The 26,532-nt window shown below is 44.0% G+C and overlaps 1 protein-coding gene across 2 annotated transcripts in view; it reads left to right on the top strand.

Moving 5' to 3' along the window:
• Positions 1 to 23,308, top strand: part of OXSM (3-oxoacyl-ACP synthase, mitochondrial) — a 45,343-nt gene extending 22,035 nt beyond the window's left edge. The window contains exon 2 of one of the 2 annotated variants that reach the window (XR_012230911.1): positions 21,786 to 21,922. Coding sequence is in view for 1 of the 2 variants with exons in the window: in XM_073568423.1 (XP_073424524.1) it covers positions 21,786 to 22,188 (403 nt within the window). In the remaining variant the exon portion in view is untranslated. Of the gene's footprint in view, positions 1 to 21,785 lie in introns of both variants that reach the window. The other variant, XM_073568423.1, reaches the window with a different exon arrangement.
• The last annotated feature ends 3,224 nt before the right edge of the window (positions 23,309 to 26,532 follow it).

A 26,532-nucleotide genomic window follows, 5' to 3' on the forward strand; every position in this document is an offset into this window, starting at 1 on the left:
GAGAGAGCCCATTGGGTTCCCACCAAGCCCTTGCCTCTGCTCCACCTAGACCCTTCCTGGCACATGTCCTCAATTGTAAAGATAGAGACACCGTTCTGCGCCTTGCACAACAAAAGAGTCCCCTCAAGTTCAACAAAGCTGTGATCTCAATCTTCACGGATTTCTCCATGGAACTTCAGAAGCAACGTGCACAATTCATCGACATCAAGAGCGGCTCAGGAAAAAGAACATTGTATACTCTATGATCTATCCGGCTCGGCTTCGGGTTGTCCACGGGGGTTCCTCCGTGTTTTTCACGGATCCGGCGGAGGCTACCGAGTGGCTGCGGTCCCATAGAGGATCACCTGCGAAGGAATCCTAGTGTGTATATTTTCGTCTGGATCCCTTACTTGCAGGCTTAATCGGAGCTCTCCTGACGAGCACCCAGATATCTACAATACCGGACACTGCGATCAGTGATGGTATCCCCTTGTTTATTTTCTAATGGGAGGGTGGGATTTTGCTCCTATGTTACTAGGTTTATATCTTGTTGTCTTTTTTTCAAAAGCTTTAGTTTTAGCTTTAAATGTTACTTAGGTAGAAGCTGCAGCCAATGGAAGTCCTGCTATTTGTGTGATGTCTCTGAGTTCTACTTGGGCGCCGATACGCAACATGTCCAGATAGGTGAGGATGGGTTCTGAATTAATATGCATGACATGGAATGTGAGGGGTATCAAAACCCCCCCCCGGAAAAAGGTTAAAGTATTTTCACAAATCATGCACTATCACCTTCACATTGTGGCTCTGGTCGAGACGCACTTGACTAGAGATACAGTTCAGAGTGTACAAAATCCATGGGTTCAGTGGTCTATACACACATTTCACACCAGTTACTCCAGGGGGGTCTCATTACTAATACATAGGGACATTAGATGGGAGGTTCGGGAGGCCCGGAGGGACTCTGAAGGGCGCTTCATATTTGTGTATGCACTGATCAACTCTAGGAAATATGTTATTTTTTTGTGTTTATAATGCCCCTCCAGCGGGTACGTCAATTCTCCAAAATTGAGTTTTGCTCTGAATTACCCAGACGCAGATGTCATCTGTATGGGGGACTTTAATTTGGTTATGATTAATCGCCTTGACAGATTGAGACTAGAAAATGGGACACAAGGTGGGACCCCGGCAGCGGCTGTGTCCCAATTATCACAGTTTATAGAAAGTAATGGATGGTTGGACCTATGGAGAATGCACCACCCAGAGATGAGAGGATATACTTGTCATTCATCCACTAAGCGTTCCTTATCCCGCATAGATTACATTTTTGGATCTAGTGGTCTAGCAATGTGGGTGGATAGTATTGAGCATGGAAGCAGAGGGATTTCAGATCATAGCCCAATCATTCTTAAACTCAAATATGGCCCACCAGGTAGTGGGATGACATGGAAATTAAACCCTTTCTGGTTGAAATTGGTTAAGTCACCTGATAGAACAATTGACCAATTACATGATTTCGTGTCCTCCCACCCCGGAACGTTAATTTATTTTGGGACACCCTTAAGGCGTACTTGAGGGGTTGCCTATCTTCAACGATCTCCTACATCAAACGGGTGACGTCGGGGGAGGATGACGAAATAGAGCAACGATTGAAAGATTCTGAGGCAGCTTACATATCAGATCAAACTAGTGGTAATAGAGTGGAGTGGTTGACTGCCCAAAGATTATATACTCAACATATAGACTCTTAAGTCCAAACATACGCCTTTCCTATTTTGAATTAGGGAACCAATCTAGTAAATTTTTGGCCTATTTGGTGCGGCAGCACAATGCAACTAACACAATATTACAGATCCGCAGTCTAGACGGTACATTGGTGTCCTCAACCGAAGAAATAATGGGATGTTTCCATGATTATTATAGTTCACTATACAGCTCAAAAAGCGACATTGATAGCCAGGGATGTCTAGACTATCTATCAGATATAATGTTTCCCACATTGAGTAGTTCTCAGCGAGCCTTTATGGACGCTGAATTCACTTTGGAAGAGATAGAAGATGCCATGAGGGATATGGCCTCTGCGAAAGCCCCTGGGCCGGATGGGTTTCCTATCGAGCTGTACAGGGAATACCGGGAGATTTTGGTGCCACTTTTGTTATCGGTATTCCGGGGGGTTTGGGGGGGTCATGCCGGAGACCTTTTATGAAGCTAATATAATAGTGCTTAAGAAAGAGGGGAAGGACCCTCTAGACTGTGAATCTTATCGACCCATATCGTTAGTAAATGTGGATTATAAAATTTTTACGAAAATCTTGGCTACTAGGCTGAACTCAATTATTTTGGAACTCGTACACCCTGATCAGACTGGCTTTATGCCCGGCAAAAGCACTTCCATTAATATTAGACAGGTTCAATCTGTGGTCCAATACAGCTCCCTGGTACCGGACAATAGGTGGGCATTGGCATCGCTGGATGCGGCTAAGGCCTTCGATTCCCTTGAGTGGCCCTTCCTCCACGCATGCTTGCAGAAATATGGCTTTGGGGATAGGTTCCTAAAATGGGTTAATACGTTGTACATGAAACCTAAGGCCCGTGTCATTGTAAATGGTTCCATATCTGAGTCCTTTTCTCTGCACAGGGGTACTCGTCAGGGGTGTCCCCTTTCCCCGGCCCTCTTTGCTCTTGCAATAGAGGCTCTGGCAATTCGCATGAGAACTTCCCCTAACATTATGGGTATAGAGGTAGCAGATCGGGTGGATACCATAGGCCTATATGCTGATGACATGGTAATATTTATGGATGGGGCGGAGGAGACGCTGGCGGGGGTGATTGCTACTATAAACAAATTCAGTAAATATTCCTGCCTGTATATAAATTGGGAAAAGTCTGCTCTGATGCCACTCTCTCATACCCCGATGCCGCTACTTGAGACTCTCTCCTTGCTGCCTATTGTACCACATTTTAAATATCTGGGTGTTCATATTTCTCAATCTGCAACTTAATATATATCCATTACTAGAGATGGTTAAAGTCAAATTTGCGGTCTGGAGCAAACTCCCGTTGTCTGTAGCTGGACGCATTAACTTAATTAAAATATTACTCCCCAAGATCAGCTATTTTCTCCAACATAGTGCTGTGGTGGTGCCTAGGTCCTTTTTTGCCAATTTGAGCTCCTAGATTACGTCTTTTGTATGGGGTAAGGCCAGGCAAAGGCTTAGGCTGTCCACCTTGCAGAGGCCAAAAAAAGAGGGGGGCAGCACTGCCGGACTTTTATCTGTATTATTTGGCGGGACAGGAAACGGCTATAAATAAGTGGATGCCCAGTAATCATCTCCCTAACGCTGAGAGCTATCTGCTTCATGCCGCGCGTGCTGATTGCCCACTGGGGTTTTTGGAATTGGAGAAGGTAAATGTCCCACGTTTGTTACCCATGCTTCGTCTGGCAAGATTAGTGTGGAGGCAGATTAAGAGGGTCGTTGGATTTAGAGATATCATAGCTGAAATGCCCTTATGGAACAATGGTTATTTTCCGACGCTGCTTGTCCACCCGTCTGCCGAATTCTGGTCTCAGTACAGTGTTTCTACGATAGGAGATATGTATGACTCCGGTACACTATTATCTTTTGAACAATTACAGGCTAAGTGCAATGTCCCGAGGTCACAATTCTTCCGATATTTGCAATTGAGATCGGCCTTACAATCGTACACGAGATATGTCGGTATGAATAATGCTATTTCGTCTCTACCCCTGATAGGCATTCTTAAATCACAGGGTCCCCAGGGTCTCGTCTCCTCTCTGTATACACACATGCTATCGGTGGGGACGGAATCTGCCATATGCTTGGTTGGGGGAAGTGGGAAAGGCTCATCCCTGACACACAGGGAGAGGAGTGGGAGGAAATCATGGAGTCACCAACTAAGGTGTCTCCGTCAATTAACAACAAAATGGTACAACTTTGCATTATAAACCAATCATATTTGACTCCGACTTGACTTTTTAAGATGGACCGTTTCCAATCTTCGGAGTGTCTGAGATGTCATACATCAGATGCAGATTTTATTCACATGATTTGGCAATGTCCAATTATAGCACATTATTGGAAAGAGGTGACATCATTGTTAACCTCCCTGACACAAATTCCTATTCCCCTTGAGCCATTGGTGTGTCTGTTTGGGGTGTGGGATGATGAGACATGGGGACATTATACGGGGATTTTCTTGCAGGAGACATTGTTCATGGCGAGGAAGGTACTGGCATTACGGTGGATGGGGGGTTCGGATCCCTCCCTTATGGCCTGGATTGAATTGGTGAATTCGATTATACCATATGAGCATACACTGTATCAAAATAGGGGGTGCCCAGGTAAATTCGAGAAGATATGGGAGAGGTGGAATTCCTCTCCTCTCACGTTGTAGGACGGAGATATAGCATGATACGGAGCTGATTATGTGGACACAGGCTGCAAATAGTTATGTTGTAGTAGTAGTAAGAGTTTAGAGGTTTGACAGGCTTTACTATTTGAATAATAACACACAGACTAATGTGAGGTAATTGACAATGTTTTATTCTGTAGGCAACTGGTATACATACATTGTTCGACATTAATGCTTTGTGGAACATATACGTGTTATATGGTATTTTCATCATTGTCGGTTTGTATATTGTATACCCTGTCTATGGTTTAATAAACAAATTTAAAAAAAAAAAATTAAATATGGTGGTTTGAATCCAGACACTATATATTACAATATACTATGGTGTAATATCATTGATGCTGAACTTTGATACTTAAGGCCCTTTTACATTTAGCGATGCACCAGCGATCCGACCCGGTCAGGATCGCTGGTGCATCGCTAAATGATCGCTAGTGAGCTGTGACTCAGGCAGACCTCACAGCGATGCAGCAGTGACGCAGCGCACGATACTCACCTTTCACACACAGCGATCCTGGCGTCCTCCCGCCCGCCTCCACGTGTCGCTCGTCGTCACAGCAGGAAGCGCCAGCAGGAAGCTGACGACGAGAAATGGAGCCGGACATTCTCGCGCGATCAGTGATGGACAGTGGGGGAGCCGGTCGGAGGTAAGTATCACACATAGCGATATTGCTAGCAATATCGCTATAACGTCACAAAATCGGTGACGTTATAGCGATATCGCTAGCGATATCGCTATGTGTAAAACCTCCTTTAGCCACAAAGCGTTTGCTCTGTGTTAATACCGTAAGACAAGGTTAATTGTTATGTGGTCTTTGAAGCTGTGTGTTTCAAGGATTCATTATCCTGATTTGCACACAAGTGACCACTGTGATATTTGCTTTGACTGAATACTTTCTCTTTTCTATACCCTGCCAATGGGAATTCTACAAGGAGCTTTCCAACTAATTCTGTGTGGTATTCTAATATAAGAGTTGTGTGGTGTATTCTTACACATGTGCTGGGAAAAATTACAAAGACAATAGGAAAAATAACAACTGTACAGATAATGAATATTTATGCTGCTTGAACAAGGAAGTCTTGTGTTCAATAGTAGTATGATGCTCGGAGACTAGGGAGACCAAAATGTTTAGATGGCTTCATGCAGCAATGGTCATGCATGACATCAATAATCAAGGACCGATTGTGATACAAATGAGACGAGTATGAGTGTGTGCCTGGGTTACGATAGGTATCCAGTTTTCAGAATAGGTGATTATGGAAGTCATGCTGCCCATATGCTACCATCTTAGAGCGTTATGCTATGATCATGAAGAGTTAACTTTGTGACAAGCAACATATGGGGGGAACTTTGAACAGTGACAAATAACCTTGAAGCATTGTGCTGTTGTTAGAGGACATGCCAGTGGCAAACAGATCTTGGGTTGGTGCAAACAAACTTTAAGATTGTAGTAGTCTATAACAAACAGACCTTGAAGTCTTGTGCTGTTATCAAGACAACAACCAACTGTGCAATTGCAAGATACTGATGATTCAGCCTAAACATACTGCACAGATGTAATAGGGAGGATGTGGGAGTTGTGTATAAAAAGGTGGACCCGGTTCAGCGAGGGAGGGACATTTCCAGAAGGTATCATGGATGCACGGTTTCTGTGATGACAACACCTGAGTATTTCCTTCTCGCTGACACTGTGGTCCCTCCAGTGGAGAAGTGATGTTACAATACTTGGTAATGTATAGTATTGATGCTTATTTCTCTATGTACTATAATTCATATTAATTGTATGATTCACATGAAATGAATTAACACAAAACAGGGTAATATTATATTTGTCATTCCATAATTTAGCATTATAAGTGGTGCCTTCTTTAAAGCCGTATCCGTATCTTATTGCTAAACAGTTGGCAATGCATTCACAAATACGGTACTTGCTACTTTTTCGTTGGTATGTCACATAAAATACATTTAAAGGGAACCTGTCACCAGTTTTTGAGCATATGAACAAATGCCACCACCTTTAACTGCTCCTGTGCTGCATTCCACAATCGTGTCTATCAGCTCCTGTCTCCCCCTGTATACACCAAAAATACCATTTGATATGCTCCCGAACTGTGTATAAATGAGGTGGTCCAGTCCAATAGGCCGTCTTCGCTGCGGCGTATGTCCCTCCTCTCTGCTCCCAATCACGTCCTCTTGCTTTGATGGATGTGGCGCATCATCCACATAACGAACCGAGAGCTTGCGCCTGCGTACTAGCCTCAAAGGACCGCGCAGGCGCACTCTGTTCTGCGGTGAGCAGGGAACAACGCTGCGCAAGCGCCTAGCTTTGATGTGAATGGCGAACCGAGATCTCGTGCCTGAGTAGTAGCCTCATTCCGATGATGACGCTATGCACTTGCACAGTGCTGTTTTTTGTTCTGCTCACAGTAGGGCAGAGCAGAGTGCGCCTGCGCGGTCCTGTGAGGCCACTGCACAGGCACGAGTGCTCTGTTCACTATGTGGGTGACGCAGATGGAGCAGAGAGGAGGACGTATGCTGCAGCGAGGATGCCCATCGGACCGGGCCACCCTGACTTACAGCGCCGAAGCATATGAAATGGCATTTTTTGGGGTATAAAGGGGTAGTCAGGAACTGTTAAGACATGTTTGTTGAATGCAGCCCCCGAACAGTTAAAGGTGGTGTTATTTGTTTACAGGCTCAAAACTGGTGACAGGTTCCCTTTAGGTTTGTGGGTGTAATGTGGAACAGTTCATGGGGTATAAATATTTTTGGAAGGCAGGGCATATGTAAAGTAGTGAGGGGCTCTCAAATGAAAGCTGCCAGAAGAATAAACCAGTCACTTATTTTAGCCACTTCATGGCTTTCAGGGCCTGAAGCAGATAATAGAAGTTGAAAAAGACTGAACATAAGCATAGCAAGTTGGCTTAGCATCGCTGTGCATATGTTCATTCTATTAATCATATTTTTAGTGTTTTTCAGGCGGAATCATGTGCACATACCCATAGAATATTGTGTTCAGTTTTGAGCACTAGTGTAAAAGAAGTACATAGATGAACATATAATACCATATGTTCTGGGTACCAGATTCTGTTATGGGACATTGATCCAGGGAACTATTTTGATTTTCGTATGGAGTAAGGAAGGGATTTTTCACCTAATCTGGAGCCATTAATGTGTACCCCATTGGGTTTTTACCTCCTCTTGATCAACTTGTTAGGCTATAGGTTGAACTTGATGGACTTAAAAGTCTACCTTCAACCTTAAAACTATCTCCTGTTGAGACACTTTCAGGATGCTGATGATGGTGCTGGGGTCTTGAGATCTGGTGCCTTCTTCAGTAGTGGAGCCATGTTATTCCAGAAATCTGCCACATTCGCCTTTGCTTTCCCACTGCTGTCCCTTGTCCTCGTGCAGGCTCAGAGGCGCTGTGTTAGTTGTAGTTCACTTTTAAACTTGAACATTGGAGCTGATCGTCATTTGCATTTCATAAAAAGCAGTCTCATTTACAAGTGCAAGCCGTCCCGTGCTTCGTGGTCCTATGACAATCCATATTCAGTGGCTTAATCTTGCATATCAACCATTGCATGCAGGTTCCTTTTGTTTCCATGGAAACATGGCTTTCATTCACTATTTTTTAAGCAATTTTTTCCGTTAATTGGCTCTGTTCTTTTTCATGGTTCATGGAGCTCTTCCTGATAGCTGCTGCAGAATACAAAATTCACTATTCAAAAAGCAGCGTTTTTCTGGAAAAGATTCTAATCTTCGCCGAGGAATAGATCTTTTTTTCTAAGTATTGTCTCCGAAGCTTTCTTCCCATCTCATTTTGAAGGCAGAGCGACTTTAGAAACTCATTGTTCTGTTTTCTTCAGTGACAGTCCAATTTCATTGTATCTTTATATTCTGGTGACTCACATGTATCCACGTCTGTAGGTCGGGATAGTGTTTCCTAGTTAATGAGCTTTTATGAGCTTTATTAGAGATTTTTGTGTGTGTGTATATATGTGTGTGTGTGTGTTTATATGTATCTAATGTGCACAGCTTTTGTGTGCAGCACACACATACTGTAAAGTGGTGTCTGGGCACAATTGCAATTCTAGGAGTCCATACACTACCCTGTGAGACGCTGAGTGGACCTACAATTTATACTTAATATTCAGCCCATACACTCTTCTATGTACAGCCTGCATACAGGCAATTTGCAGATTATTTTCCCAGAGGAGCATTGCATGGCGAATAATGGTACTGTCACACTTAGCGATGCACCAGCGATCCCGACAACGATATGACCCGGTCAGGATCGCTGGTGCATCGCTAAGTAGTCGCTAGTGAGCTGCCAAACAGGCAGATCTCACCAGCGACATCGCAGCGGTCGGCGGTCGCTACTTACCTGTCAGACGCGGCGATGAAGACGTCCGCCCGCGTCCACGCGTCGCTCGTCGCCACAGCAGGAAGCCCAGCAGGAAGCTGGCGCCGAGAAACGGCCCAGGCCATTCTCGCGTGATCAGTGATAACCAGCGGGGGAGCGGTCGGAGGTAAGTATCACACATAGCGATATCGCTAGCAATATCGCTGCTGCGTCACAAAACCAATGACGTTATAGCGATATTGCTAGCGATATCGCTTAGTGTGACGGGCCCTTTAGCCTCCTTACCTTGACAAGCCAGAGCTGGCATGACACTCCACAAGGAGAAACCTTACCCCTTAGACCTCAGTCCAGAGCCTCTCACCTTGCCAAATCAGTTCTCATACTTTGCACTGACAAGAGCCAATAGCTCGAAACACCGTATCTGCAAATTGAGATTCTGATTTGGCTTTTATCCTAAGTCATATTACAAGACTCGTTGAAGGGTTGATTGTGACTTGTAGGATCGCTACTACCCACAGGTGGCGCTATAGAGTTCAAGTCCTCTTTTTCTCTGAAGAGGCAATTTGCACATCAAAATAGTGGTTTGTGAGATCAGTGGGAGGTTAGGGACCCGAACCCCCACCAATCGACAGCTATATTGCTGTGTGTATATAATATATAATACCATATTTTTCGGACTATAAGACGCACCCCAAATTTTGGGGTGAAAAATAGCAGAATAAAGATTTTTATAAGATGGGGGTCCGTCTTATTGTCCGAATTTAAGGTATCTTACCTGAGGGCTGGCGGTCGTACACAGGAGGCATGATCCCTTCCTCAGGAAGCCGGCGGTGGCAGAAGTTGGGCGATGCTGCGGGTCCGGTGTCGGCGGTGAGGCAGAGCACCAGAACAGGGTCCCTTCATCAGGATGCCGGCGGCAGAAATGTGTCCACACCGTGGCCCGGTGTATCACTGTTTTCCCTACAGCTGTCTTCCTGAAGCTGCGGACTGCCAGAGGCTTTAGGAAAATTGCCTCTTGAGGTCACGCGTGTGCAGACTGAGATCTCGGCAGCCATTTTCCTGAAGCCTAATGCAGCTGAGATCTCAATCTGCATGTGCGGCCTTCGGCACCCATTTTCCTGAAGCCTCCAGCAGCTTGAGCTTGAGGAAGATGGCCGCAGGGAAACCGGTGATGCGCTCTGCTCGGCATGGACACATTTCTACCACCAGCATCCTGAGAAGCGGACCCTGCTCAGGTGCACTCCGCACCGCCCACCACCGCAGCATTGCCATACCTCTACCACCGCTACACCACTGCCGCAACCCCCCAGTCAACCTGCGTTCGCACTATAAGACGCACCCCCCATTTTAGTGCATCTTATAGTCCGAAAAATACGGTACTATTTTATATATTTTAAAAAAATAGAGGCAGCACACCATATACAGATGAAAAATTTAAGTGCTATTTAATAGCGCTTGAAAAAGGTTTACACTTCTGGACCAAAATGTCGCCATATGGGCTATTAAATAGCACTTAAATTTTTCATCTGTATATGGTGTGCTGCCTCTATTTTTTGTGGACTGTATCAAAGAACCGGTATGTTCCTGAGAGGCTCTACACCCTGCATTTGCTGGTGCTGCTGGGAACTATAAAACATAAAAATGATCAATGAAAGTCAAAATATCCCATGGAGGTCTGGATTTGGAATGATACTTAAAATCAAAGTGGAAAATCAAATTAGTCTAATCCAACTTCAGTGGAAATGCCTCAAGACAAGGCAGTTATGCTCAGTAGGGTGTGTGGCCTCCATGTGCCTGTATAACCCTACAACACCTGGGCATGCTCCTGATGAGATGGTGGAGGGATCTCCTCCCATGCCTGGATTAAAGCATCAGTCAACTCCTGGACAGTGTGTGGTACAACATGATGGATGGAACGAGGCATGATGTCTGAGATGTGTTCGATTGGATTAAGGTCTGGAGAACAGGCAGGCCAGTCCATAGCATCAATGCCATCATTATGCAGTAACTGCTGACACACTTCAGCCACATGAGGCCTAGCATTGTCATGCATCAGACGGAACCCAGGACCCAGTGCACCTGTATATGGTATTAAAAGGGGCCTAAGGACAGAGGTCGCATTAACGCCTGTCTGGGCGTCTATGACGCACAGGCAGGCGAAAAAACGCCTTCAGATTAGTACGATACGTCCACGGGACGCATCGTTCTAACCTATAGTGGCAGCGAGTTAGACGGAGCTGGGGAAAGGGCAGTATCAGAGCTGCACTTGTGCTCAGTGACAAGCCGTCTACATTGAAGCTGCACTTGCGCTCAGTCCTTTCCTCTCCTTACCGGAAGTATCCCCGCCCCCACCACGGGCACCGGAAACACACTCGGCGCCCCAAGTTATTGTGCGCGGGAGAGCGAAAGATGGCGGCGAATATGTACCGGGTGGGCGGTGAGTGCCGGGTCTTCAGCCCTCGGGGACTGTGGGGAGAGCTGTGTGCTGCTCGTCCATGCTCCTGTCGGCTGTAATGGAGTGCGGGCCGCGGTGACCGGCCACAGGCCTCCGTGCTGCCTGCTCCCCTCACTGTGCTTCCTGCCCGGCCTGCAGGGGGTGCACGAGGCATGTTGTGTCCCTGTACGACCCCCGGGGGTCTCCCTTCTAGCAGTGGGTGATGCTCTGGAATCTTCTATATGTGAATGGACTGATTTCTGTCCTGGGCATTTTATCTCTTTAACGCCCCCAGTTTCTGGTCCCGGTTCTATTCCGATTCCCGATTCATCTCCACAATATGGAAAAATCAGCAAAATCCGCGTCTGCGGAATGTTCCCCCTTCCAAAGTTGCAAGCGGATTTAAATCCCTTTTATAAGGTGTCTTCAGAGGTCGCATTAACGCCTGTCTGGGCGTCTATGACGCACAGGCAGGTGAAAAAACGCCTTCAGATTAGTACGATACGTCCACGGGACGCATCGTTCTAAGCTACAGTGGCAGCGAGTTGGACGGAGCTGGGGAAAGGGTAGTATCAGATGTTGTGGAGCGACTCACGTCATCGCGGCGCACCCTCTGTGCTTGTCTCTCAGCGGGTGGTAGCGTGCAGCAGCGGCCGTACGGACACGTGACCCGCGCGACTGACGTCATCGCGGCGCGCGCTCTCTGTGCATCTCAGCGTGTGTAGCATCAATTTTAATTCATACAAATTGCGTACTCCTCCGTGGTGAAAAATACTCCTCAAAAATATTGGGAGGAGTATTTTTACTCCTCTGAAAAATATGTAGCGCGACCTCTGCCTAAGGATCTCATCCCGGTACCTAATGGCAGTCAGGGTACCTCTGGTTAGCACATGGAGGGCTGTGTAGCCCTCCAAAGAAACATTTCCGCACACCATTACTGACCCACTGCCAAACCTATCATGCTGGAAGATGTTACACGCAGCAGAACATTCTCCACAGCGTCTCTAGACACTGTCACGTCTGTCACATGTGCTCAGTGTTAACCTGCACCAGTGTCGAATCTGCCAGTCTTGGTGTTCTCTGGCAAATGCCAATTGTCCTGCACGGTGTTGAGCTGTAAGTACAACACCCACTTGTCAACATCGTGCCCTCATACCACCCTCATGGAGTCTTTCTGACAGTTTGAGTAGACACATGGATGTTAGTGGTCTGCTGGAGGTCATTTTGCAGGGCTCTGGTGCTGCTCCTCCTGTTCCTCCTTGCATATTTCCCAGGGAGCATTGCACCTAGAATTTCACTGATTGAGCGCCTTTGCCGGCTGCCGCAGTGTTTTCTTTGACTGGTCTCCCTGAGGTGAGTGATTGTTTAGTGATGTTGGTCTACTAGGCATTGCTCCCACCTAGCCAGAATCCTACTCCACACTGATGAGGGGCAACACCCCGAAACAGCTGTCTGTGGATGGATACCTGGCCTTGGTATTTCCCTTGTCATATCTGTAAACTCGTAAAGAGCTGGCTATTGACTTAAAGGGCTACTTAATATGGTGGTAATGGTGGTTTTTGAAAGGAGCCACCCCTTGGCTGGGTCCTTCCCTGGAGGAAAATCTGGCTAGTCCCGTGTTTGAGACTCTTAAATGAAGCTCCACATATTTTATTTGCATGACAGTTTGAGTAGACACATGGATGTTAGTGGTCTGCTGGAGGTCATTTTGCAGGGCTCTGGTGCTGCTCCTGTTCCTCCTTGCATAAAGGAGGAGGTAGCAGTTGTTGCCCTCCAATGGCCCCTTCCATGTCTCATGGTATCTGCTCCATGCTCTGGACACTGTGCTGGCAGACACAGCTACCCTTCTTGCCACAGTTCGCATTGATGTGCCATCCTAGATGAGCTGCACTACCTGAGCAATTTCTTTTGGTTGTAGAAAGTGCCTCATGCTACTGTACCTTTAGGGGTGAGAGCAATGACAAAATGCAAAAGTGACCAATACCACAACCAAAAAGGATGATAACAGAAAAACGGTCTGTGGTCTCTACCTGCAGAACCACTCCATTATAAGGGTTGTCCTGCTAATAGCCTATAATTTCTACCTATTGTCTGTTCCATCTGCACAACAGCAGGAGAAATTGATTCACAATCTGTGTTGCCTCATAACTGGACAGGTTGACTTCACAGATGTGTGTTTGACTTGGAGTTACATTGAGTTAAGTGGTCCCTTTATTTTTTTGAGTAGTGTGTGTATGTGTATATAATATGTGAAAAAAGGAAAAAGCAGCACAAAAAATGAACAGACAATGCGGGTGCAAGCCTTCCTTTCTGAAAGGTCCACAACTCCCAGGACCGAAACGTCGCTGTATGGGCAACTAGCCAGATGGGCTAATAAATAGCACTTTGACTGGATTTCTTTTGGTGTGCTGCTTTGATCTTGAGGACTATAATATATAATATATATATTATAGACACTGCTCAAAAAAATAAAGGGGACACTCAAATAACACATCCTAGATCTGAATGAATGAAATATTCTCATTGAATACTTTTCTCTGTACAAAGTTGAATGTGCTGACAACAAAATCACACAAAAATCATCAATGGAAATCAAATTTATTAACCAATGGGGCCTGGATTTGGAGTCGCACACAAAATTAAAGTGGAATGCAATGTTCTTAAAACAAGTCAAAATGATGCTCATTATTGTGTGTGGCCTCCACATGCCTGTATGACCTCCCTGCAATGCCTGGGCATGCTCCTGCTGAGGCGGCGGATGGTCTCCTGAGGGATCTCGTCCCAGACCTGGACTAAAGCATGTGCCAACTCCTGGACAGTCTGTGGTGCAACGTGACGTTTGTGTATGGAGCGAGATATGATGTCCCAGATGGGCTCAATCGAATTAAGGTCTGGGGAACGAGCGGGCCAGTCCATAGCTTCAATGCCTTCATCTTACAGGAACTGCTGACACACTCCAGCCACATGAGGTCTGGCATTTTCCTGCATTAGGAGGAACCCAGGTCCAACCGCACCAGCATGTGATCTCACAAGGGGTCTGAGGATCTCATCTCAGTACCTAATGGCAGTCAGGCTACCTCTGGCGAGCACTTGGAGGGCTGTGCGGCCCTCCAAGAAATGCCACCCCACACCGGTCATGCTGAAGGATGTTGCAGGCAGCAGATTGCTCTCCACGGCATCTCCAGACTCTGTCACGTCTGTCACATGTGCTCAGTGTGAACCTACATCTGTGAAGAGCACAGGGCGCCAGTGGCGAATTGGCCAATCCTGGTGTTCTGTGGCAAATGCCATGCGTCCTGCATGGTGTTGGGCTGTGTCCCATCTGTGGACGTCACGCATTCAGACCATCATCATGGAGTCGGTTTCTAACCCTTTGTGCAGACACATGCACTTTTGTGGCCTGGAGGTAATTTTACAGGGCTCTGGCAATGCTCCTACTGTTCCTCCTTGCACAAAGGCTGAGGTAGCTGTCCTGCTGCTGGGTTGTTGCCCTCCTTCGGCCCCCTCCACGTCTCCTGGTGCACTGGCCTGTCTCCTGGTAGCGCCTCCAGCCTCTGGACACTACGCTGACAGACACAACAAACCTTCTTGACACAGCTCGCATTGATGTGCCATCCTGGATGAGCTGCACTGCCTGAGCCACTTGTGTGGGTTGTAGAGTCCGTCTCGTGCTACCACGAGTGTGAAAGCACAACCAACATTCAAAAGTGACCAAAACATCAGCCAGAAAGCATTGGTTCTGAGATGTGGTCTGTGGTCCCCACCTGCAGAACCACTCCTTTATTGAGGGTGTCTTGATAATTGCCAATAATTTCTATCTGTTGTCTATTCCATTTGCACAACAGCATGTAAAATTGATTGTCAGTGTTGCTTCCTAAGTGGACAGTTTGATTTCACAGAAGTTTGATTTACTTGGAGTTACATTCTGTTAAGTGTTCCTTTATTTTTTTTGAGCAGTGTATATTTATTGTATGTGCGTGTGTGTGTGTGTGTGTATATGTTATGTTTTGTTTGTAAACTGCACAAATCTATAGACCATATACACAACATGATACACATGGCTGCCCAGTGAGCTGGGAATTGCTGATATAGCCATTGTAATCACCATAATTTGTAGTATACTCCAAGCATTTTTTTCTCCTGCAGTAGATATTAACTACTGCCAGACCACACATCCTCATTATATTCTGCAGTGGGGCTCCAAAACGTCACTGTATAGTAGAGTAGCCTGCACAAGATTGAGCAGTTGCATAAGTGGGTAGACCAGTGTCACACACAGCCTGGAATTCCAATCGAGAAGGCAGAGATGATTTGTTACCATATCTGCCTTCCAGATAGCTGTATTCACAGCATTGAGTGAGTGCTGTGTATACAGAATAAGAAGCGTTGACAGCCTCTGGTCTGGAACAAGAGTAAATGGCTTGGTCTTGAACTTGTTAAGAGTTATTCCCAAGTTATCATTCATCCATATGATAGGTGATAAATTGCTAATCGATAGGAATTCAGCCACTGGGATCCCCATTGAAATTAAGATTGCGGCTCTGTAGACTCCAGTCTACATGGAACAGTGGCCTAACATGTGCACAAATACTTCATTCATTCTCTATGGACATACCAGACATAGCCGAGTACAGCCCATAGCTGTCCACCACTCTATTTAGTTGAAGCTTTGCAGAGCACTGTACTTGGAATTGGTGGGGGTGACATAGGTTGAACAAGGGCTGTAGAGTCGGTAAGCCAAACCTCCAACCCCTCATTTTCTCTGACTCCAACTCCCTCATACTTGGCTCATGTTTAAGTGATACATTTACTGTAGTAAAATGGTAACATCAGACTTTTAATCACCATTATGATGCAATAAATTAAACTATTTAGGTAGAGCATAAAATATATTTATTGGAATATAACTTTAGAGCACAATTTTTTATAATAAATTTGTAAATATGCAATACACTGTGCATTAAGTGAGGGGGGGACAGTTTTCAACAAAAATGTACTGAATAACATTTGTGCAGTCTATGAATTTGTTTTGAGAAATAGTATCGCCTCCTTCAGATCCTCCTTCATAGATGACCTCTAATCTGATCTAATTATTTTAAGGCTAGAGAACAACCTCTCTACACTAACTTGGGTGGCAAAGCGGTAACCACATGGGCAACATCTCTAACAATTTTGGGTATAAAGGAATTGCCTCGTGCAGTCAGTATTGATGAGCGGTTGAATTCTTCTACTTCTCTGAGAGCAAATGAAAAGTTTTGCTGAAATATGGTCAATCTGTTTGCTATGGCAGTGGAATCTTTTTCCCTGCTGCAATACTTTGCCTGCTCCATGTCATCCAAATACGTTTCAAAATTAAACTTCTCATCTGATGAGGCTGAAGAAACGGCAGCAGCAGCACTGGCAGGACCCAAGTCCTCTTGCTCTTGGCCGTCCTGTAGCTCACTACTGCTACATCAGTCAGAGCTTCTTTTTCTTTGGTAAGCTGTTGATCACCCAGCAATATACGATGACTCGGGTCCACATAAACAGCTGCCAGAAGAATTTTATTTTCTAATAGCAGTGTCTCTCTCCGTTTCATTGAAGCAGCAATGCCATCTGCGATTAAACCTCCTCTTTGGGACAAGCAAGACAGCAAGTTCTTCCACTACTTGAAAATGCCAGGCGTTAAATCCTCAGCTTCTAATTTTTTAGTCACTGTAAATTGGTGATGAAGAAATTCCTTCAATTCAGCCACCTGTGTCCATTGACCTTCATTTAGTCTTACCTGAGAGTCAGCCATGTCTTTCAAGAAAGTGTTTCAGCTCAAGCAATCTCTCAATCATTTAATAGGTGCTGCCACTCAAGCAATCTCTCAATCATTTAATAGGTGCTGCCCCACCGAGTGACTTGATCCACAGTTGCCCCTTTTCCAGCACATTTCTTGAAGGGAAATCAATTTTAGGGGTCCTGGCAGCATTAACCAATGTCCTCACTTTGCTAATCCGAGTTCCATCATGTCCCACTTGCAGACTTATTGCCAGCTGCAGCGTGTGCACAAAACATCACATGTGATGAATAGGAAAGAGGTGTGAAGCAGCTTCAACAAGATCATCTAATTGTAATAATTGTAAAGCATCATTTTGCTGTTCTGTAGTAATATCTGTTTGTTCCTCAGTTATAGGACTGTGGCCTTCCATATCAAACATACTGAATGTGAAGTTTTCTTCTTGCTGCTGTTCACCTTCATTAGTCTCATTCCTCAGTTTATTTGTACTTATCGTGTGTGAAGAATTCAGTTACAATAGCAAGAACCTGTTCTTTGAGTTCATAATCTTGCAGAACTTTTTACAATAAGGCCTGGAGAAACTGGCTGCTGTGATGAGCTTTAGTATCTTTTACTGACAGTGTCTTGGTAAGTTTTCTTGTTACAAACAATTCAAACATTGTTTGCAAAATAGTTCACTCTGTGCAGGCAAACATTTTAAGAAATATAAAGCGTCTCTTCAGAGTCTTTTTAAGACCCTCCTTTTGGTTAAGGGCCTCTTCAGTCACTAATTTTCTAATACTTTCTCTTTCCAAAGAAACACCAAGTTTGCGGCCGATTTCTCCATTACGAGCTATAAAAGCTGGTCATGCAAATAATGCTACTGGTACACTGTCCTTCACAACAAGCTCGATGAGCTGTCTTTTAAACATATATCTGCCGTCATTGGTAAAGTAACTTGGCCACTTACAAGATATCTTGTAATTGATGTTTGATATGCTCCTTCCTCCTCCTTTGCATGGCAGGAAGTGCTGGGCACTGGTTTCTTTAAGTCGCTGTGCCCTTTCTCAGTCACAGCTTTGAAATATATTGATATATTACCTGAGGGGCAGTGGTGGTAGAGCGTGGGGGGATTATAGGAGGCATGGTCCCTTCCTCAGGAAGCTGGCGGCAACAGAAGTGGGCCAATTCTGCAGTCCCAGAGTATCCCAGCGGTGCGATGCTGCGGGTTCAGTGTCGTCGGTGAGACAGAGCATAGTGCTTGCATGGAGCAGGGTCCTTTTCTCAGGATGTCGGAGGCAGAAATGTGGCGATGATGCGACCCGGTGTCCACGGTGAGCAGAGCCGACTGCATAATTTGGTTTTTCGGCGGTCATTATTCTGAGGCTGCGCGTGCGCAGATTGAGATCTCGGCGGCCCTCGGCTTCAGGAAAATGGCCGCCGATATCTCAAATCTGCGCACGGTCCGCCTCTGGTGGCCATTTTCCTAAAGCTGAGGGCCGCCACGATCTCAATCTGCGCACGCGCGGTCTCCGGTGGCCATTTTCCTGAAGCCCACAGTCTCAGGAAAATGGAGCGCAAGAGGTCAGCCGAGATCTCAATCCGCACTGGTGCCCCTTTCGGTGGCCCATGGCTTCAGGAAGATGGCCGCAGGAAAACCAATGATGCACTCTGCACTGCTCACCACCGACACCCTGAGAAAGGAACGCTGCTACATCACTGCCGCAACCCCCGGTAAGCCTGCGTTCAGACTGTAAGACGCACCCCCCATTTTCCTCTCAAATTTTTTGGGGAAAAAGTGCATCTTATAGTTCTAAAAATACGGTAATTGTGTCCTATAAAAAAATAAGGTATATTGTAATTCCTGCAAGAATAGGGAATCGTGTATAATTTTGGATAGAAATAAAACAAACTTTGCATAAATAAATAGTAGAGATGGTGACAAAGTGTGTAATATATGTTATCAGATAGTTTTACCCTAAACTTTCAATCTCAGGGTACAGCTCAGTAAATGTTTCACATCATGATGCTTCACAGTCTATGAAGAGGGGAGGAGGGAGGGAGCAAGTTTGTGTTGAATGGTACCCTAGAAAGAAACTGAAACTGCTAGCATCAGGTCAACTAACCTCTCCCGACATGAGCTCAGAGTAAAAGTAAACTAAAATGTGAAGCATACAGAGAAAACATACACTGGACTATTGATTTATGCACAGTTTATTGAAAGTTTAGATATGCTTTACGAAGTACTTGCCTTAGTCCTGTTTTCTAGTGATGAGCGAGTATACTAGTTGCTCTGGTTTCCCGAGCATGCTCGGTGTCCTCCGAGTATTTTGGCGTGCTTGGAGATTTAGTTTTTGTTGACGCAGCTGCATGATTTGTGGCTGCTAGACAGTCTACTGTTTTCCTGTTCATTCTAGCAGTTCTTGAGATGAGTGCAGGGCTGCAGGCATTCCTTATCAGTGCCTTTTTGCTCTGATCTGTAGAGGAGGAGCTTTACTACTGAGCATGAACATAAAGTGCAGCACAGATTCATCTCAACTACAAGCCGAGATCCTTAGATCAGGAATAGAAGAGACATATATAGGACATGTCATAACTTTCCCAAATTATTATGAAAAAATATTCAGCACATACTGCATTTAAATACTGTACCCAATTTGTTATATATTTTCGGAGTCGGTCCATTTTATTCCAACCACCAAAATGAACACAGCCCTGGATTGAACTCCAAATTTTAGCTAGTTATCACCTATGGATAGGTGATAATGTCTTAAGTTGGGAATAACCCTTTTGGGTTTGTGCATATGATGTATTTTTCAGGTGAGTGCGCCTCAGAACCTGCTTGAAAAAAACGCTAAAGAAATGATCAAAAGAATGATAATGTGCACAGCAATTTCAAAAGGACTTGCTGTGCATATGTTCAGTCTTTTTTTTAGCTTTTTGTAACTGCTTCAGGCTTCCAAATCCACACAGCGCTTAGAAGTGACCTGATTATTCTGCCAGCTTCTGCTTGGAAGCTGCTTACTATTTATATATACAAGTTGTTTTAAAAAAAAAAACACAAAAAAGAACAGCAGCATACTAGCAGCAAAGAACTATAGGAAGGACTTCAAATATAGTCTTATTTTGTGGTAGCACTTTATAGTAGTGTTTGATTAGAATTTTTGTATATTCCAGTCTTCTTCTTTAAAGAGACATTTATATTGCATAATAATCATGAGGAAGTATTATTAAAATTGCTTTTTCATGATTATCTTGTGATATACACAGGCTGTAGATTACCTCATGATCGAGGAAAAACGCTCGTTCATCAGGTGAAATGATCTTTAGTACAGCACAAAAGATCATCATTCTTGGCGATCCATCATCATGTGTAAACAAGACTCGCACTGCCAAGAACCATAGCAGCTTTTGCGCTCGGAACAATCTTTTACAGATCGCTCAGTTGATTTCATTTACTGTGGCCTGCGTTTGTACATTTAATCAACCATCGATCAGTGAAAGTTTACCGATTGTAAAAGTTTACCGATTGTAAGGTTGAGTGCGCACGCTGTGGATTCACCTGCGGACTTTTCCCTGTGAATTTGCAGGTAAAACCGCAGGTAAAGAGACCTACGGTTTTCCTGCGGATTTGCCAGCGGTTTTCCCTTGCGGATTGACATCTGGACAATGGAACAGGTGTCAAACGACTGCGGAATCCGCAGAAAGAATTGACTTGCTGCGGATTTAAAACCGCAGCAAATCCGCGCGGAAAAATCTGCAGCATGTGCACTGCGGATTTGAAATCCCATTGGCAAATATTGTACTGTACAATGTCTGCAGAACTGCTGTGGATCCGCAGGGCCAAATCCGCAGCAGAATCCGCAGCGTCTGCACATACCCTAAAAGTTTACCGATCGTAAAAGTTTACCGATCTGCGGTCATATCGTGCCACCGGTCGGTCCGTGTAGGCTCTGCGTTCTTTAACACTCATCCCTTGTTAAAAAAAAACAAAACGGTAACAGTTAGAGGTTGCATTTCTAACACTTGATTTTTGCCTTGTTATTCAGTAAATATTTATAATACTTATCGATTAAGTTTCGTTTAATCAGTAATTAATTACACAGGCAACTCTTCAGATGCACAATGAACGATCTCTGTGATCGTTTGGTGCGCTGAGGCTGCCAATGTTCTCGGCAGAATAAGTCCTGATTATACAGGATGATGTGCTGCCGAGAAAGATGGTCTCTTGTGCAGCACAAAATTTCATTTCACTCAACAAATGTGCATTTTGCTCTTTCACTTGGTGATCAAGATAATCGTGAATGAGTATCCATTGGAAGGATTGCCCACAATAATCTTGCTGTGTAAATGGACCTTTAAACCAAAGTGCAAGTCAAGTACGATCTGTGATCAAAGTATTTCATTGTGACTCGAAACGAAATGCAACTGTGAGAGCGGTGTAACCCTGCCCTATTTCTGATCCATTGTTAATCAGTCTGCATAAAGGCATGCTGAAACAGATAAGAAAAAGAATCTTTGTTTGCTACAACGATTTCTGTAGACTAATGAAATAGTAGATATATTGGACCCTAATCTCCAGGGAGCAGTGGCAGAAGGTTTCACCTGCAGTAAGCTGCTTCCTGGAAGGGACAAATGAACTCTACGCACTGCCACTACCGATAGGCTGAGCTTCATATGTTCTAACAGGGAGACAAAATAAAAGCCAAGGATCTATGTAAGCAAAGGGACTAGTCAAATCCCTTTAATGTTTCATGAAACTACTGGTCTGCTACGTTACGTAGTGAGAAAAGGACTGATAACTAATTTCTTTGCTGTTATTTTTTATCAGGTGCATGAGGGCAGCCATTGTGGATTCCAGGTTACAGGTAGAAGATGTGACTTATATTAATGCTCATTCCACCTCCACACCCCTCGGTGATGCAGCCGAAAACCGAGCTATTAAAAGACTGTTTGGACAACATGCATATTCACTGGCGGTATCTGCAACTAAAGGAGCTACAGGTCACCTGCTTGGCGCGGCGGGGGCTGTCGAAGCAGCATTCACAGTTCTGTCTTGCCATCATGGAACCTTACCACCTACTCTGAACCTGGACAGAACGGAGCCAGAGTTTGATCTGAATTATGTCCCTCTTAAAGCACAAGAGTGGAACCCGGGGAATAGGCGTGTAGCTTTGAGTAACTCATTTGGTTTTGGAGGAACCAATGCTACGCTTTGTTTTGGAAATCTGTAAATAATACTGTGTATTTTCATATTTGTAGTGGATGCAATGGTATTTTATGCAGACGTTATAGATGCAGATTACTTGTTGTCCACTATGTAAAATTTTGGGCAGATACATAGCAAGAATCAGATCCTGGCTGCACAATTGTAGTCTGGTACTCCTCTGAAACGTCCCAGCATTTCTGATAAAAAATTGTTTGAAGAGCTGGCCAAGAACTATAGAGCGAGACTAGACTAGTCCAGTGCCGCTATGGGTGATTGACAGGTCTCTATACATGGGAGAGACCTGTCAATCACCTTGAGTGGTGCGGGGAGAAACCCTGAAGTGCTTTACAGAAAAGCAGTTTTTTCGGTTTGGGCAGAATTATTTGAGTGATAGGCTTCTTTTAATCTGGGGGTCACATTTTCAAAAACTCAACCAGGCTACCTGATACCGATGCAGTTAATTCCTGATATTGACCAGGTTGGTCAGTAAGAATTGTCTTTTCTGACTTGCGCTAGACATGTTGGGTAGATATAAAAAAAATAAACGAGCAGCGATGGAGAGCGGAGCACCACAACGAGAATGTAACAGCAATATCGGTCTGGAACATTTTTTTTTTTATATATAAATATAGTTGAAAAGTTTTTTGAACATGCATGTTGCTTTACAAGCAGCTTGTTACGGAGTAGAATGACACGTCGTTGTAACGAGACAATTGCTGTACTTCGGTTTATTGCAAGAAGATTCAGTATTACTAAGCAGTCCAATGGGTGGTCCTACATTGCGAATGACAGATATCACTCCATGCTCATTCAAAGAGGAAAAACAAGAGTAATCGTTAATTAGGACCTCCCACCTGACTTTTATTAAGCAGGAAGAAAAATGAAGTCAAATGATTTACTTACAAGTTATACTAAGTTATTCTCTATTTGACTAGTCATCAATCTGCTGATCTATAACCTGCAGGTCAGGCTGCTAACGTCTGGAGATTTTCTTATACAGAGAAGTGTAGAATGTTGATCCTGTTACTTAAAATTTAAAAAAAAAAAATCTGCATCTCCATTTTCTTTCAATTCTGCTTAGTTTTGAAATTTGCAATATTTATATGTAAATATGTTACAGAATAAAAAATAAAATGTCTATCTTATATTGCGCGTTATTACTTTATTTCTTTTTTTACTGTAGTCAGTGCTAGGTGCAACAAGCGTCACTGTAGTTTTCCTGTGATGTTCCTTGCCTTTTACCTTTCAACAGTTTTTATATTCTTGTCGGTACACTGCTGTATACCTAATGCATAACATTGTTTTCTGTGGGGCCAACATAGCTGGAATATGGTTAGTATCCATATACAATATAGTAGGTAGATACAGTGCTCAGCGTAAATGAATACACCTTGTTTGAAAAGTAAGATTTTACTCAAGTTTTCACAGAACACAAGAACAATTTTCAAAATTTCGACAAGACTGAGCTTCCTAGAATTTTTTTTTAACCCATAACATGAAAGTAAAGTTAATAGTAGATTATAAGAAACTGACCAGCCCCTCCGAACGGCGTCAAGCAAGTGTGAACAGGTGCAAACTGATATGACTGCATAATAACCACAATAATAGAAAAATCAAAGACAATCATTTTATTTAAAAACACAGGTCTGCAATATCTAAATAGTTTGAATAGAAGTGATTTTTATATATTTTGATCTCTGAACTCCGTAAAAATATCTAAAAAATTCCATCACAGTTTTTTCACTAAAGCCCCCGTTACACACTGCGATATCGCTAGCAATATCACTGTAAAGTCACCGATTTTGTGACGTAGCAGCGATATTGCTAGCGATATCGCTACATGTGATACTTACCTCCGACCGGCTCCCCCGCTGATTATCGCTGGTCGCGCGAGAAAGTCCTGGATCATTTCTCGTCGGGCGCTTCCTGCTGGGCTTCCTGTGGCGCCGTCGAGCGACGCGTGGACGCGGGCGGGAGGACGTCAGGATCGCCGCGTCTGACAGGTAAGTAGTGACCCCCGACCCCAGCGATGTCGCTGGTGAGATCTGCCTGTGTGGCAGCTCACTAGTGACCACTTAGCGATGCACCAGCGATCCATATCGTTGTCGGGATCGCTGGTGCATCGCTAAGTGTAACGGTACCCGAACACTGATTCCATAGCCTTTTTCTTTTTCTTGCACCAAACTTTGACCCCTTTCAGTGACCTTTTGGTGTCATTAGATTGTTTGGGAATTAATGGTCACTGTGCTGCGATTGGCTTCTGTCGGCAGGGAAGATTTTCTTAACCCAGCTTCCAAAAGAGTGTTGTGGTGTCCATAGCATCTTTCATTTTTCCTCAGCAGTATAAGAAATGAAAGCTGCACTGTGATTGGTTGTTATGGGCAAGAAAGATTTTTTTTTAACCCCTTATTGACAGCCAATTTTGTACTTGATGACCAATCCAATTTTTACAATTCTGACCACTGTCAATTTATGAGGTTATAGTTCTGGATCCCTTCAACGGATCTCACTGATTGTTTTTTTTCGTGACATTTTGTACTTCATGTTAGTGGTAAAATTTCTTCTATATGACTTGCATTTATTTATGAAAAACACAAATTTGACAAAAATGTTGAAAATTTAGCAGTTTCCAAACTTTTAATTTTTTTTACCCTTAAATCAGAGAGTGGTGTCACACAAAATAGTTAACCCCTTCACCACCAAGGGTGGTTTGCACGTTCATGACCTGGCCAATTTTTACAATTCTGACCACTGTACCTTTATGAGGTCATAACTCTGGAACGCTTCCATGGATCCCGGTGATTCTGACATTGTTTTCTCGTGACATATTGTACTTCATGTTAGTGGTAAAATTTCATTCAAATAACTTGCGTTTATTTGTGAAAAAAAATGGAAATTTGGCAAAAATTTTGAAAATTTCGCAATTTTCCAACTTTGAATTTTTATGCCCTTAAATCACAGAGATACGGCACACAAAAAACATGATAACTAACATTTCCCACATGTTTACTTTACATCAGCAGAATTTTGGAACCAAAATTTTTTTTTGTTAGGAAGTTATAAGGGTTAAAAGTTGACCAGCGATTTCTCATTTTTAAAACACCATTTTATTTTTAGGACCACATCACATTTGAAGCCACTTTGAGGGGTCTATATGATAGAAAATACCCAAAAATGACACCATTCTAAAAACTGCACCCCTTAAGGTGCTCAAAACCACATTCAAGAAGTTTATTAACCCTTTAGGTGCGTCACAGGAATTTTTTTGAATATTTAAAAAAAAATGAACATCTAACTTTTTTTCACAAAAAAAATACTTCAGGTTCAATTTTTTTTATTTTACCAAGGGTAACCGGAGAAATTGGACTGGAAAAGTTATTGTGCAATTTGTCCTGAGTACGCTGATACCTGATTTGTGGGGGGGGAACGACTGTTTCGGCGCATGGCAGAGCTCAGAATGGAAGGAGCGCCGTTTGACTTTTTCAATGCAAAATTGGCTGGAATTCAGATCGGACACCATGTCACATTTGGAGAGTCCCTGATGTACCTAAACAGTGGAAACCCCCTACAAGTGACCACATTTTGGAAACTAGACCCCCCAAGGAACTTATCTAGATATGTAGTGAGAACTTTGAACCCACAAGGGCTTTACAGAAGTTTATAACGTACAGCGGTACAATTAAAAAATCATATTTTTTCCACAAAAATGATCTTTTCACCCCAATTTTTCAATTTTTATTTTCCCAAGGGTAACAGGACCCTAAAAGTTATTGTGCAATTTGTCCTGAGTATGCTGATACCCCACATGTGGGGGTAAACCACTATTTGGGCGCATGGCAGAGCTCGGAAGGGAAGCAGAGCCATTTGATGTTTTTTGCTGCAATTGAGATCGGACATCATGTCGCGATTGGAAAACCCCTGATGTACCAAAACAGTGGAAACCCCCCACAAATGACACCATTTTGTAAACTAGACCCCCCAAGGAACTTATCTAGATGTGTGGTGAGCACTTTGAACCCCCCAGTGCTTCACAGAAGTTTATAACGCCCGGGCGTGAAAATAAAAAATTCGTATTTTTTCCACAAACATGATCAATTAGTCCCCAATTTTTTTATTTTCCCAAGGGTAACAGGAGAAATTGGACCCCAAAAGTTGTTGTCCAATTTGTCCTGAGTATGCTGATACCCCATATGTGGGAGAAAACTACTGTATGGGCACACGTCGGGGCTCGGAAGGGAAGTAGTGACGTTTTGGAATGCAGACATTGATGGAATGGTCTGCGGGTGTCATGTTGCCTTTGGAGAGCCCCTAATGTACCTAAACAGTGGAAACACCCACAAATGACCCCATTTTGGAAACGAGAACCCCT

This window comes from Dendrobates tinctorius, unplaced genomic scaffold (genome assembly GCF_039654945.1).
Source record: "Dendrobates tinctorius isolate UK_male_01 unplaced genomic scaffold, ASM3965494v1 ptg000005l, whole genome shotgun sequence".
Lineage (NCBI taxonomy): Eukaryota > Metazoa > Chordata > Amphibia > Anura > Dendrobatidae > Dendrobates > Dendrobates tinctorius.